We start from the raw sequence: 15355 nt of genomic DNA, 5'->3' as shown, positions 1-15355 counted from the left end.
ACCTGAGTGGAGATCAAGAGTGGAATGCTTATCCAGCTGAGCAACCTGGGCACCCCACCACATGGACGTATCTTGAAGATATGCTCAGTGAAGGAAGCCAGACGCAAAAAGCCACATAGTGTTTGATTCTATTTATATGGAATATCCCGAATAGGCAAATCCATAGAAACAAAAAACAGATTAGTGTTAAGCAGGGGCTGAGGGCAGGGGGGAATGGAGAATGACTGCTTTATGGGTAGAGTTTTGTTTTGGGGTGATGAAGATAGTCTGCAACTAGACAGTGTTAATGGTTTCACATCATTGTGAATGTACTAGATGACACTGAATTGTACACTTTAAAATGGTTAAATCAATAAATTTCATGTTATATGTATTTTACCACTGAATTGTACACTTTAAAATGGTTAAAATAATAAATTTCATGTTATATGTATTTTACCACAATAAAAAAGTTGCTAATTATCTCTCCCTTTCTCTGGCAATTGTGGTGTGTGTGATTGGGTTTGTTCCTCACCATTTCTTCCCACAAGACTTTCAGGATCAAGCAATTCCTGCCCAAGAAACATAATCTTCTGCTTATTATCTTATTATCTTATTCATCACTGGGTTTGAATGAAAGCTGGTAAAAAAATCAGGTACAGCTTCAAGAGGAGACATTGGGGAAGAACCAAGCTAGGTGTGCAATCTCAGGTGCAATTCCTTACATATTGGGAATGTAAATTCATGAACCGTTTAATAAAACCAATCAGATTTTCAAATTCACTTGGTTAAATTTTGTTATTTAACACTCTATAAAACCCCAGGTCCCTTTCCTTGCCTTTGAGATGTTCCTCATTAATGAGTTTTCCCTATTGCAATAGCCTGAAAAAAAAATCGTCTCCTTAATTATCTAGTGCGTTTTGCCTTTGACAGGACTAGGTGGTAGGGTGTGATTAATAGGGTAGAGTTCTTGAGGTCCAGAACCTGGCCACTGTATCCCATTTGTTCCTCCAGATTACTGAGGCCTATTGGCCTGGAACCTTGTGGTGTAGGACTCTGACCCTGGCAACTCGAAGGACCAACCGTCCCACAACTTTCTGGGGCAGATTCCTAAGAAGGTGGATGGAATGTGGGCCTGGCGGATCACCATCAGTTTCGGTTTCTTATCTAGTTTCTGTTTAGGACCTCCATGTCGCCCCAGTCTCCCCAAGCTTTTGTCTCTGGCTCTCCTTGTACTTATGTTTACCTTTGCCATTCTCTTCACACATCTGTTTCTCTGAGGGCCGAATTGTACCACCTGACTTCCCCTATCTGCGCTAGTGGTGTCTCCCACAGAGGACAGATAGCCCAATAGTATCTATCACAAGGACTGTACTCCCCAAGATCGCCCCACCCGTCTCCCCAGTGTTACCTTCTTGGAGGACTAAGATCCCTACACTTTATCCCCATCTAACCAGTATTACTGATCTGTAGAGGAAGGTATCATTCCTAGTTTGCCTCCTTTCTTCCCACTAATAGTTCTCAGGGATATTTGTGCCATTCCCGGTCTCCCCATCCACAACTCCGCAGTGGTATCTTCCCACAGAGGGGGTGGTCTTGTCCTCAGCTCTACGTTTGTTTATATCAGTTCGCATCAAACCCCCAATCACGCGCATAACTCGCCCATTACTAGCCTTTGGCAAAGGGCCCTACTCATCGCAGGTTTTCAAAGTCCTCCCGAAGTCGCATCTCTTCTAAACTTTAAGAGGCACATTTCTCCGCTGTACGGAATGGGAACCTTTGAAAGATGTCTCCTCCCGTACAAACCGGTTTATTGGCGCGGCCATTTCTCTGGCCCCCCAATACGGTCGTGGCAGTTACAGAACCACACGCACAGCGATGCTACTGGTTACTGGGATGGCTTCAGGGAGGGCAACTGCGCGTGAGGAGGAATGGTGACGAACTGTACCGACGGTAGGGGTAAAGGATCAAGAAAGTGGTTGTCGGAGGAAGTTGTGACTGATTTGGGAACTCCAGGCGGACCTCGCCAGAATAAGCATCCTGGTGGAAACATGAGAGTAGGGGATGAAGGAAGGCAGAGGGTTCACTTGGAGCAGAAGTGAGACAGAGCTAGTGGTCTGTGGGCAGAGCGACATGTTCGAGTGTGGATTTTGTAAAGAAGCAAATTTGCTGGGTGAGTACTTGGAGGGGGGCTCTGAGATGGTTAATGACAGTATCTGGGGGTATGGGATGGGGGGACTCTAAGCTGAGGGATGGGGTCTGTGGAAGTCAAGGACTGGGTCTGTGGAGTGAGAGATAAGGTCTGTAGGGTGTGATGGGAGGTCTCTGGAGTCAGTGATGGTGGGATCTGAGGGGTGAGTGATGCGGTCCGTGGGGAGAATAATGGTCGTATTTGGGGTGATAGGGTGGTGTCTAGAGTGAGGGATGGGTGAGGGTGAGTGTTGGGAAGTCCGTGAAGTCAGTGATAAAGCATTGTTGTTGAATGATGGGGCTCTGTTGGGGGTAAACAAATGTTCTTTCCCATTTTTCTTGGCTACAACATGGTCATTTAACCAGTTGGCATTTATGGATTGCTAGCCTGATGATTTGGTGAACTGTCCATTTGAGTTTTCCATGTCATTACAAACTCTTCTCTTTTCTTCGCCCCTCTCTCAACAGCTTTGCTTTTTTAGGTCACTGCCCTGTCTCCACAAGTCAGACATGGCTAATTTCCAGGCAGATTGTTATTTGCTCCTCTCTTCCAGATCTATGTTAAAACAGAAGCAAAGAAGCAGTAATGTGTAGCGGTTAACAGCTCTGGGGCCAAAATGCTCATAATAGCTTTGTGAGCTTAGGCATTCTCTAACTTCTCCGAGCCCCAGTTTCCCCATCTGTAAAAATGATGATGATGATGATGGTGATGGTGATGATGGTGATGATGATACCTACGCCTTTATGGTTGTTGTGAAGATCAATTGAGTTAATATTAAGTGTTTAGAACAATGCCTGGTACACACAGAATAAGCTTTATATATTGGTTTGACACTATTATTTATACCATAAAATGTACATGTATAAACACATAGAAAGTTAGGATTAGAGAAGTAGAGCAATACCAAAGCAAGGTTGAAATGTGTATATGTAGGTCATAGGATCCTACATAATTATATGGAGCTACAGTTATTTTTCTGAGCTTCCTGGAAGCCATGATATAAAGGGGAGAAACACTCACTTGTTTTATTTATGTTACCCATAGAACAAAAGTAAGCCACTTCCTCAGCAGCAGAGATTTCTGATGTTGAAGTTTCAAGATATTTATCTAATGGGTCAGCCATGTCCTCATCAGTAATCTTGTGATAACTGCAGGGATACGACTTAAAATATGCGTGTGACTTAAAATATGTCTTCATATCAGCCAAAGGTGTCCTGATGGGGCAGAACTAAGGGGATACGACTCTTCAGGAAACCAAAGCCATGTCAGCACAAGCAGCTGTCTTATGTTCTGGCTCAATACAGGGATAGAACCTTGATGGTCAGGAAAGAACCAATAAACCCCATGCCCTTCAAATTATTTTCCAATTTTTTTTTTATTTTAAATTTTTTTTTCAACGTTTATTTATTTTTGGGACAGAGAGAGACAGAGCATGAACGGGGGAGGGGCAGAGAGAGAGGGAGACACAGAATCGGAAACAGGCTCCAGGCTCTGAGCCATCAGCCCAGAGCCCGACGCGGGGCTCGAACTCACGGACCGCGAGATCGTGACCTGGCTGAAGTCGGACGCTTAACCGACTGCGCCACCCAGGCGCCCCCCAATTTTTTTTAATTGAAGTATAATTTAACATACAATGTTATATTAGTTTCAGATGTACAACCTAGTGATTTGACAATTCTATACATTACGTAACACTCACCAAAGTGAGTGTGGTCACCATCTGTCCCCAAACAACGTTATTACATTATTATTGACTATATTAGCTATGGTGTACTTTTCATCTCCTTGACTTCTTTATTTTATAACTGAGTGTTTGTATCTCTTAATCCCCTTTCTCTATTTCACCCATCCGCCGCCCCCCCCCAGCCCACCTCCCCCCAATATATATTTTTTCCTCATCTGGGATTTCAGCACAGCCTGAGCTATCCAAAGGTCTGCCCTTTTCCTTTTCAGGCTGAGAATTCATGATGTCCCTGACTATATTCAGTTCTTTACCTTTTGCCCTTTTAAACAAATGTCTATATTTTTTTGTCTTTTTTTCCTCTTGCTATCAAAGAAGTGGCACCAAAAATTCAAACTCTTTTAGGAATGTACAAGCAAAATATCTCAAGATTTCCTATCATCACTCATTCCAGATAACTAATTCTATGGTGAATTTAATTTCCATCTATACACCTCTCTCTGTCCCTTGTTCTTTATATTTACATACACATGAAAATATATAGTTGATATAAACCTTGCTTTGCTAAGATTTGCTCATGATATACAAACTGTTTGCAACTCCCTGTCTTTCCTTTACATAATAATATTGGTGAAGGTAGTAGGAGTAATGGTCATGATAATACAGATGAGGAGGAGGATGATAATATTAGTAACAGGAGCTAACACGTAAAGAACTTGCATTGCACTGGCACTCTACCAAGTACTTTATACACATGACCACCTTAATCCTCACAGCCACCCTAAGAAGTAGGTACCTTTATTATCCACATCTGATGAGGAAACTGAGTCCCAGAGTGGATAAGCAAGTGGCATGGGGTTGCAGAGCTGGTTACCTGCTTAGCTGGGATAGTCCTTGCTCCATGAATACTTGCTGATAGAAGATATTTCACTATCAAGACATGTTTTTGACAGCTGCATGTTTTTCCCTTGTATGTATGTGCCACGATGCATGGCATGGCAGTAACCTTTCTTGTCCTGTCTTTTATACTGTGATGAGCATTTCTAGAATTTTTGGTTCAAAAGGTGGGCATGTATTTGAACTTTCAAAGACATTGCCAAATTGCCTTTGGAAAAGTTAGTGCAAGTTTATACTCCCACTAATAATGAATAAAAATACCCTTTCTAATCCTATTGTCATGTTTTTATTTTATTCTATGTTATTTATTTTTGGAGGAAAGAGACATTTTATTTTTTATTTATTTTTTGTTTTCTTCATTATATTTTGCTTTCAATACTTTTATTTATTTTTAATTTTTTTCATTTTATTTTTTTTCCATTTTATTTTATTTTATTGTTTTCTTTTTTTCACCACGAGAAGTGTACTCTTTAATTACCATCCCCTATTTCTCCCATTGCCCTATCCACCTCCCTGTGGTGACCTCAGTTTGTTATCTATAGTTAAGAGTCTGTTTTTTGGTTTGGCTCTCTTTTTTCCCTTTTTTTTCTTTTGTTTTGTTTCTTAAATTCTCCATATGAGTGAGATCATGTGGTATTTGTCTTTGACTCACTGACTTATTTCATTTACCATAATACTCTAGCTCTATCTCTGAATGAAAATACCCTTTCTAATCCTTTTGTCATGTTTTTAATCCTTGCCATTTGCTAGTTGAAGATATCTCATTTCTTTTGTTTGTGCTTATTTAGTTAGCAGTGAGGTGGAGCAGCTTTTCATATTCTTTCCTTTTTTTGTGAATTGTTCTTTTACATACATTGGTCTTTTTCCTGTGGTTTCTTTTTTTAATTAAAAAAATTTTAAGCCCCAAGATGAGGCTTGAACCCACAACCCCGAGATCAAGAGTTGCATGTTTCTTAAATCTTTGTCTTACTATTTTTAAAACTTTTGTGGAAATATTAGATAAAAATTTTGGAAGTAGACATTGGTAGACATTTTATTGAAGCAGACATTTTATTGAAGCATAGCATACAGAGAAAAGTGTATAATGTGTATAGTTTCATGAACTGCAAATTGGAAATACTTGTGTAACCAGTACCTGAATCAAGAAAACAGAAAGTGAGAAGCCGCTCAGAAGCCTCCTTCATGCCACTTCCAATCACTAACCCCTGACTCATGGGTAACCTCTTTCTAATTGCTATAATCATAGATTATTTTTGCCTGTTCTTGAATGTCATATAGATGGAACCATACATTTATTCTTTTGTGTATGGCTTTTTTCACTTATCATAATGTTTTTGAGATTCATCCTTGTTATTTTATGTATCATTAGTTTGTTCTTTCCATTACTGTGTACTGTTCTATGGTATACATATATCACAGTTTACCCATTCTACAGCTGATTATCCATTTTGGCTATTTCAAATAATACTTGTATGGATATTCTGGTACATGTCTTGATATGTGTGCATTTCCATTGGATATATACCTAGGAGTGGGACTGCTGGGTCCCAGGTTAGATGTACGCTCAGCATTAGTAGATTCAGCTAAAATGTTTTCCAAGGTGGCTATACTACTTTACATTTTACTGTCACCAGCAATATATGAGAGTCTGGCTGCTCCACACCCTTGCCAACATTTGGGTTTTTGGTCTTAGTTTTAGCCATTCTCTTGGTATATAGTTGTATCTCATTGTGTTTTTTTTTAAATATGAAATTTATTGTCAAATTGGTTTCCATACAACACCCAGTGCTCATCCCAACAGGTGCCCTCCTCAATGCCCATCACCCTCCCTTCCCTCCCTCCCACCCCCCCATCAACCCTCAGTTTATTCTCAGTTTTTTTTTTAATTTTTTTTAATTTTTTTTCAACGTTTTTTAATTTATTTTTGGGACAGAGAGAGACAGAGCATGAACGGGGGAGGGGCAGAGAGAGAGGGAGACACAGAATCGGAAACAAGCTCCAGGCTCTGAGCCATCAGCCCAGAGCCCGACGCGGGGCTCGAACTCACGGACCGCGAGATCGTGACCTGGCTGAAGTCGGACGCTTAACCGACTGCGCCACCCAGGCGCCCCTATTCTCAGTTTTTAAGAGTCTCTTATGGTTTGGCTCTCTCCCTCTCTAACTTTTTTCATTGTGGTTTAAATTTGCATTTCCCTGATGACTAAAGCTGTTGAGCACCTTTTCATATATTTATTGGCCAATTGGACATCATCTTTTGTGAAGTATTTGTTCACATATTTTTCTGGTTTTTCTATTGGATTGCTTGTATTTATCATCTTGATTTGTAGGAGTTCTTTATGGTTTCTAGAATATAAAAGCCCTTCACTAGCGATAGGTATTGCAAACATCTCAGAGAAGGCTTTTTTGAAATTATTAAACAGTAGCCTCTCTCTGAAGAATATTCCTTTTATCTTAAAATATATTATCATTTAAATTTCTATCAAACTTATTGAACAGAAGTATGCAACTCCAGGGATTGGTGTCATTTGAGGATGTGGCTGTGGACTTCACGCAGGAGGAGTGGAATCATCTGGACTCCTCTCGGTGGACACTTTACAGAGATGTGATGCCATAGAACTATAGTCATGTGGTCACTGTGTGTGAGGATGGTTTCCCTGAGTAATTTACAGTGTACCAAATAGGATAACATTACATCTCTGAAGTGTTTCAATACTTTGACCTCAAGTTCCAGGGATTAAAGGTTCCTAATCCCTCTTATACTGAACAGAGTGTATTTTCATCTCTCATGTGAAATTTATGCTTATCAACAGGTACTTCCTAATTACTCTGAGGCCCTGAAGCCCACATGGGTGTGCCCAAATCATATATCATTTCCATAGCAGGGTATCCTGTTACCAAACCAGATGTGATTACCTGTTTGGAGAAGGGCGGACTCTGGATCATAAAGAGAGAAATTCCAAGCTTGAGTTATACAGATAAATAAGAAAGGGACAGATGGAGATGATGAGTAAGACCCCAGTGGGTCAGTGAGGAACAGACATCTTTAAAAGCTGGGAAATATCTTCCTTAAGTATATGAACTTTTTCTGTTAACTCCAAATTGTTAGTCTTGTGGGTTGCTGTTTCATGGTAATCTTGGAATGAAGTGGTGAGGAACCAGACTACAATCTGCCTTGTCCTTCTGCTCATTCTCTTGGTCACATTCATTGCTTTCAGCCTTCCTGAAAGATTCTTCCCATTCTATTTGAGTCCCCTCCCTCAAACTCCTGGATCTGCTCCTTTTCAAAATCCTTTTTCTTATTTATGGCTCTCTAAACCTATTTTCACAGTCTTTCCTCAATTTGAAGGCATTTTTCTTAAACAGAATCACTTATATTTATTGTTCCTTTCTTGTTCCAATTTCTGTTAGAGCAATGTGTGCTTTCTTTCCCTCAAGCTCAGAGTATAGGAGACATGTATTTGGAATTTCTTTCTGCCTGGTATCTGTACCTAAAAGAAAACAAGTCAACCTTATCAGAGTTATCCTTCTAACAAAAGGTATATTTACAGGGTATGGTTTATTATTCTTCTTTCTAGAAGTCTGGCAAGTTGACCAGCTGAAGAGGCACCAGAAAAACTGGAGCAGACACCTGAGGCAAGCTATAGCCCTTAAAGAGAAAAAGGTGACTAAGGAGCGAGGTCATGAAATATATATATATATATATGCACATGTATCTCCTATGGGAAAAGTTTTAAAGATAATTTAGGCTTAATCAGTCACAATAGAGGCTTTGCAACACAGAGATATTATGAATGTAATGGATGTGGGAAATTATTAATTCATGGCAGGCATGAGAAAAAATAATGGAATGAAACCCCCTGACTATAATGTGGGTGGGAAAGGTCTAATCATAACCCAGCCTTTGTTCAGCATAATGTAACACAAGTTGGAGAGAAAACCTATGAATTTCCTGAATGTAGAAAAATTCTCAGCAAGAATTCACTCTTTATTGCTTCATCAGATCACTCATGCAGGAGAGATACCCTATGAATGTAAAGAAGGCATAAAAACCTTCACCAAGAATGCACATCTCTGTGGGGCACCTAGGTGGCTCAGTCTGTTGAGGGTCCGACTTCAGCTCAGATCTCACAGTTCGTGGGTTTGAGTCCTGTGTTTGGCTTTGTGCTGACAGCGTGAAGCCTGCTCGGGATTCTCTGTCTCCTCTCTCTCTCCTTCCCCGTGTGTGTGCGCACACACACACACTCACACACACACTATCTCTCAAAAATAAATAAACATTAAAACAAAATTAAAAAAGGAAGGCACTTCTCCATGTACATCAGAGAACGCATTCAGGAGACAAACCTTTTGAAGGTAATGTGGCAAGTCCTTCAGAGAGAAATCAACACTGCATAGACATCAAAGAATTCATGCTGGAGAGAAATCTTATGAATGTAAGGAGTGTGGCAAAACCTTCCTAGAAAAGGCAAAACTCATCATACATCAGAAAACTCACACAGGACAGAAACTCTATGAATGTTCTGAATGTGGGAAAACCTTCAATCAAAAGGCACACCTTAGTGGACATAAGAGAACACACACTGGAGAGAAACCATATGAATGTAGTGATTGTGGCAAAGCCTTCAGAGACAAATCAACACTGTGTAGACATCAAATAATTCATACAGGAGAGAAACTTTATGTGTGTTCAGACTGTGGAAGAGCCTTCACCCTTAAGATGACTCTTAGTGTACGTCAAAGAATCCATGCAGGAGAAAAAAAACTGATGGATGTACTATATGTGGAAAAGTCCTCTCCTGGAAGTCCTATCTCACATTGCATCAGAGAGCTCATATAGGACAGAAATTTGAGAAATCCTATGAATGCAATGAATGTGATAAAGTATTCTTCCAGAAACCACATCTCATTATTCACATAGGAGAGAAGCCCTATGAGTGTAATGTATGTGAGAAAGCTTTCTCCCAGAAATCATATTTTATTATACATCAAAGAATTCATACAGGAGAGAAACCCTATACGTGTGATAAGTTTCAGAGAGCCCTCAGAGAGAAGCCAAAACTCACTGTACACCAGAGAACCCACAGAGGAGAGAAACCCTCTGACTCCTCTTGAATAGAAGAAAAACTTTCTTCTAGAGGTTAAAGGTCATCATGGATTAAAGACCTCAGAAAGAAGAGAAACTTTGGGACAGAACTGAACATGGGAAATCCTTCATAAAGTCAAATGAAAAGAAAAAGGCAGGTTGGGAGGGGATCCTGATTTAGCTAAGATGGTCAGAGAAGGTCTTTCTGAGGAGGTGACATTTGAGTTTAGATCTGAAAATGAGGTGCCAGCCATACTAGGGGTAAGAATATTCTAGGAGGAAGGAATAGCATGAGCCAAGATCTTGATGCAAAAAACTTGCCCTCTGTACTTGCTATCATGGGTGTATGTTGAATGACTACTTTACATCAGAGAGGTCTTTTAAGTTTACAGGGCCTTGAATATATGAGAGGCTTCAGCTGGAAGCCAAACCTCACTGTAAATTTGGGCACAGATATCAAGAGGAACCCAATTTAGTTAATTTCAATAAACATAGTCCCCTGAGACTGATATGAGGGAAATATTCCAAATTTAATACCAAACTCATAGAAAAAAATAATAAAATCTATTTAAAACTTTTTTTGAATGTTTATTTTTGAGAGAGAGCGTGAAAATGGGGAAGGGACAGAGAGAGGAGATACATAATCTGAAGCAGGATCCAGGCTCTGAGCTCTCAGCACAGAGCCCGATGCGTGGCTTGAACCCATGAACCATGAGATCATGACCTGAGATGAAGTCAGACTCTTAACTGACTGAGCCACCCAGGCACCCCTATAAAATCTATTAAGAATAGCTATTTTGACGTCTCCTATGATAGGGAATAAGTGCCATCCACAAGAAAAAAAGGGTTTACCAAGTGATATCTGTAACCAAAGTTACAGATTTAAAGATAACCACTAAAGAAACAGTGATTATAAATATACTATAAATGTTATAAGTTATTAGAAAGGATGCATAATCAGAATAATGTAAAGAAAACAACACTAGGGCATCAAATCCAGGTTACAGAAGTAGTAACAGTTGATAATGCCAGTATTTCTGTTCCAGCCTGTTCTACAGTCAAGATTTTGGCTTTATTTCTATGTGTGGACCTCCTCCCCGCCTGCCCCATTCTGGGCTTGGTCATGAATTCAGTCTTTCCAGAAATACTATGGAACTACCTGATACGCTTTTAGGAGATCTGCTTTTTACTTAAGTCTACCAGAGTTTATTTCTGCTGCTTTTAATGAATACAAAAATTGGTACCCAGAGTGACGGCACCTTTTATGGATGGATCCCCAGGGAAATGCGAAATTTGGTCATCTGATTGGGGCCAAAGGCAGGGGAAATCAAGTTGGCATCAAGGAAGGGGGCTTGGTCATTCTTACATTGGTGGATATCTGCTTTAATGATCATCTGCTTACCTTGGATAAAGTAAACACTGAAAACAAGGCTTTGGGTAGCTGAGTATCCACCCCCAACGAAAGAGTACAAAAGACATAAGGGACTGCTTCTCCCCACCCCCCGCTCCCTGACCAGGAGTGGCTGCTTCTTATGGGGCTGGTACAAAGAGAAAGAATGGCAAGTTTAAATTCCTAAAATTCTCTGCCCAAGACACAGACCAAAATCCAGGTATTCTGTCAAAAGAAATTATTACTTTGGGCATCCATTGAATTCCTGGCCTAAATTCCCAGTCTATCATTTGAAATTTAGGGTACTTATGGTCAAAGAGGGAGTAGGGGGCTGAGTGTAGAATGGGAAGATGCAGGACAGTATGAATACTTTCAACTGATTCCCACTGATCTTCTCATGTAAAGTGGAACCAATCTTATTTTCCCTGGAGAAGTTGTATCTACCTTAATTGAAGACCCTGAAGTGACTTTGAGTGAGAGTGATGCTTTTTTGAGAGAGAGAGAGAGAGAGCAAGTGGGGGAGGAGTAGAGGGAGAGAGAGAGAGAGAGAGAGAGAGAGAGAGAGAGAGAGAGAGAGAGAGAATCTTAAGCAGGCTCCACACCCAGCACGGAGCCTGATGTGGGGGTTCAATCCCACTACTGTGAGATCATGACCTGAGCTGAAATCAAGAGTTGGACACTTAACTGACTGAGCCATCCAGGTGCCCCTGGTGATGCTTTTTTAAGGGAAGCCACTTTTCATAGCCCCTCATGCCACCCTTCTATCTCCAGACCTGTAACTGCCTTGTGTATGAAGCACTTTATGAGCTTTACAAACATTAATTCACTTAATGCTCCCAATAATCCCATGAAATAGTTACTACCATTATCATCCTCATTTTGCAAATGAGGAAACTGAGGCACAGAGAAATTAAATGCCTTTCCCAAGGCAACACAGCTAGTAAGTAGTAAAGATGGTATTTGAACCCAGGAGAAGCTATGCTATTACCTTCACCCCAAGTGATCTGGAGGAAGTGATTAAATGGGGGTACCTCCATTGGGAAAATGAAGAGCTGGGCATCCGAGGCCTCTTATGTTGTTTATAGATAGCACTATTAAATCTAGATAGCACTATTAAATCCACAGAAGAAAGAAAAGAAAGGAGAAAATAAAATTTCTATCTCTTGGAATGAGTCATGACTTAATTTTCTTTGAGTCATGTTTTGCATGCATATTACATCCCTTGAGCCATTCAGATAAATCATGCCCGTAGCAGTGCTGGATCCAAGAATCCCTGGGAAATGAAGAGAGGGAGGGAGGATGAAGTGGACAGGCTTGTGGGGTGACAGTGCCATTATCCCAGCTCCCCAGGGTCCAAGACACCTCCATGAACTTACCAAGCAGTCATACCATTCTGTGAGGACACCACCTGCCTGGCACACAAGATATCATCTAGAAGATGGCGGTTGAGCAGGTCTGGTAGGGAGGAGGGGAAGAAGAGAGGGATATAGTGATCTGGTGCACTGGGGACAGGGTGACAGTGTATGGTGGGCCCAGGGAGCTTGAATAACTTCAATCACTACATTGGCTGATTCTCACTGTCCTTGATTCACTTGTCAGCTGGTTATGAATGACCTCAACTACTATGTTGGCTGTTTCTGTAGAACCTTAACTCATGTTGACTGATCCTGGATTAACTTGACTGTCATATTGACTGGTTATGAATATCCTCAGCCACCATATTGGCTGGTCCTAATGACCTCAAACTCCTTGTTGGCCAGGTCTGAATGACTTCAGCTGTAATTTTGCGTGGTTATGGATAATCTCAACTGCAATGGCAGCTGGTCTGACATCACCTTAACCACCGTCTTGGCTGGTTGGAAAGCTACTCAACTGCAAGGTTGGTCAGTCTTGGTGATTTCAAACACTATGTTGTCAGATCCTGGATAACCTCAACTCCCATTTGACTAGTTACAAATGACCTCAATCTCCATGTTTACTAGTTCCATTCAACCTCAGCCATCATGGTCCAGATGATCTCAACTGCCCAACCAGGGTGACCTTTACTGCCGTTCTGACAGGTTAATGATCTCAACCACAGTGTTAACCAGTCCTGAACAGCCTCAATTGCTATTTTGACTGGTTATAAATAATTCCAACTTCCATGTTAACCAGTCTAGGACCTCAACTTCCATTATAGCTGATCCTGGACTACTTCAACTTCCATGTTGACTCAAAGTGAACCTTAACCTTTATTTTAGCTAGTCTTGAAAAGCCTTACTATTCATGTTACCCTGTCCTAGATAACGTCAACCTCTATGGTGGCCGGTGTTAGACAACCTCAACCTTCAAGCTGGCCAATCCTGTTGGGGTTACCTCACCTGTTACTGTAGCAGGACTTGGGCTGCCTCAACCTCCATTTGGTCTGGCCCTCAGTAACCTTAACCTCAGTCTCCATTTTGGACTGTCTTGGATGACCTCAAGCACCATTTTGGCCAACCCTGAACAACTATTGCTATTAAATTTTGTCCTCAATAACACCACACTCTTGTCTGGAAAGTTCTCTCCTTTCTGCATGAAGGTAACTTATTTATGTTCCTACAGCCAGATATTTGCTTCTTCCCCCAGGGCCTGAACAACCTCATCCACAAATCAGGAACATCTCCCCCTCCATTCTGCATGGAGCTATGTTTCCTATCTCCCGAGTCACAGAAAACTGCAGCCTCCATTCTGGGTGAGGTATAGGAGTTCTGAGCCCTCCTGACCTGGACAACATCTAAATGTAGTTGGTAAGGATACAGGATGGTGTCTCTTAACAGCCCAGGCAACTCTACTCCTTTCCCTGTCATTTTTCTGCTTGTTACTAGAGATCATGGTTTAACAGCCTTGCATTCTGGTATGTTGGGCAGTGGGGCAGGCAGGGCTTCAGGGTGTCCCCAGTGCTGCCTTACCACGACAATCCATGTGACAGAGGTTCTGGGTGGGTGTAATCCCATTGTCACACCACCAGGCAGAGTTCAGCTGGAAAATGCCATATTCACTGCTGCCGTCAGGATTGTGGTCCACGAAGGAAGTGTCAAAACCACTCTCATAGTGTGCCATGCACAGCCCTGGGTCAAATAAGGAATAGGTATCAGGTAGGCATGGGTCCTGGAAATAGGGGATGGTAGAATGAGGGAGAGGGGACAGGGATCATTGTCATCTCAGTTGTGGGAGTGAGGATCTTGGTTTGGTGTGGTGGTTTTGATGTTGGTAATTCTGGTGAGATATCAGTGATGGCAGTGGTGATAGTATGTGTGATGACTTTGATGGTAGTGATGGTATTGATGGTGGAGATGAGGATGATTGTTGTGAAGGCAATGATAGTAATGACATTAGAGTAAGTTAAACCAGCCATCACAGTCAGTCATGGGGTGACCGAGAGGATCATGCCCTGGGCTGGGGAGGTGATAAATGACAAAGGGGGGACTGGGTCTGAATGTGGTGGGCAGCTCAGGGTGTAGGTGGGACTTGGGGCAGCTGGGGTCTCACAGTCTCCAACGGTGTAGCCCTTGAAGCTGTTGAGGCCTGCCCTCTCCAGCTTCAGTGCCAGTTCACAGCGTTCATAGATCTTGGCATCCACAATAGCAGCCATAAGCATGGCTAAGGTGACCTTCACAGTAACAAAGCCCTTCATTATAACATCCACAGGCCCTCCTGGCCAACTCTTTGCTCCAGACTCACCCTGCTATGTCCAGAAATAAGGGCATTCTGGAACTCTGGGCTGTATGAGCAAATGGTTATGCAATAGATTCTGGAACAGAGAAGCCAGAGGGTTAGACACCTCACCGCCTTTCTCAGTGCCATTTCTGTTAGAGACATACACACAAGAAAAGAGAAAGATACTGATATATGCATAAAGATGGGAGGAGACAAAAACAGGGAGAAACCCTGAGATGTCACAAAGAGACGCAGGAAGAGAGGAACTGGTGACACAAAGGACAGATAGGACTCAGCCACTGGGCCTCACTATCAGCCTACATTCCCCCACATTCCTTAACACTGTTAACACTCTGCTGTCATTAATCATGCTGTACCACTTGATTACCTCCATATCCACTCACTCTGCCCCTCATCGCCTCCATTCCTCCTACTCTGCTCAGCAGTCAGCTCTGT

The 15355-nt window shown here is 41.7% G+C and overlaps 1 protein-coding gene across 1 annotated transcript; it reads right to left on the bottom strand.

The window, feature by feature from the left end:
• Nucleotides 1-12285: 12285 nt before the first annotated feature.
• LOC122477488 (sperm acrosome-associated protein 5-like) lies at nt 12286-14893 on the bottom strand. Its single transcript, XM_043570512.1, has 4 exons — nt 14732-14893; nt 14152-14310; nt 12598-12676; nt 12286-12494 (listed from the first exon to the last, which is right to left on the bottom strand). Exons 1-4 carry the CDS (start codon nt 14874-14876, stop codon nt 12395-12397), a joined length of 483 nt encoding a protein of 160 aa, XP_043426447.1. The 5' UTR covers nt 14877-14893; the 3' UTR covers nt 12286-12394.
• Nucleotides 14894-15355: the final 462 nt, after the last annotated feature.

Source organism: Prionailurus bengalensis, chromosome X (assembly GCF_016509475.1).
Source record: "Prionailurus bengalensis isolate Pbe53 chromosome X, Fcat_Pben_1.1_paternal_pri, whole genome shotgun sequence".
Lineage (NCBI taxonomy): Eukaryota > Metazoa > Chordata > Mammalia > Carnivora > Felidae > Prionailurus > Prionailurus bengalensis.
The sequence above is the reverse complement of the archived record's forward strand: the minus strand, read 5'-3'. Positions and strand labels throughout refer to the sequence as shown.

What these genes read in the sequence shown, in the direction of transcription:
- LOC122477488 (XM_043570512.1), bottom strand. Translation starts at nt 14,876, where the DNA reads ATGAAGGGCTTTGTTACTGTGAAGGTCACCTTAGCCATGCTTATGGCT. An exon ending in CTGTCACATGGATTGTCGTG is followed by an intron (nt 12,677 to 14,151) that starts GTAAGGCAGCAC and finishes CCTCCCTACCAG; the next exon opens with ACCTGCTCAACCGCCATCTT. An exon ending in CAGAATGGTATGACTGCTTG is followed by an intron (nt 12,495 to 12,597) that starts GTAAGTTCATGG and finishes TTCATTTCCCAG; the next exon opens with GGATTCTTGGATCCAGCACT.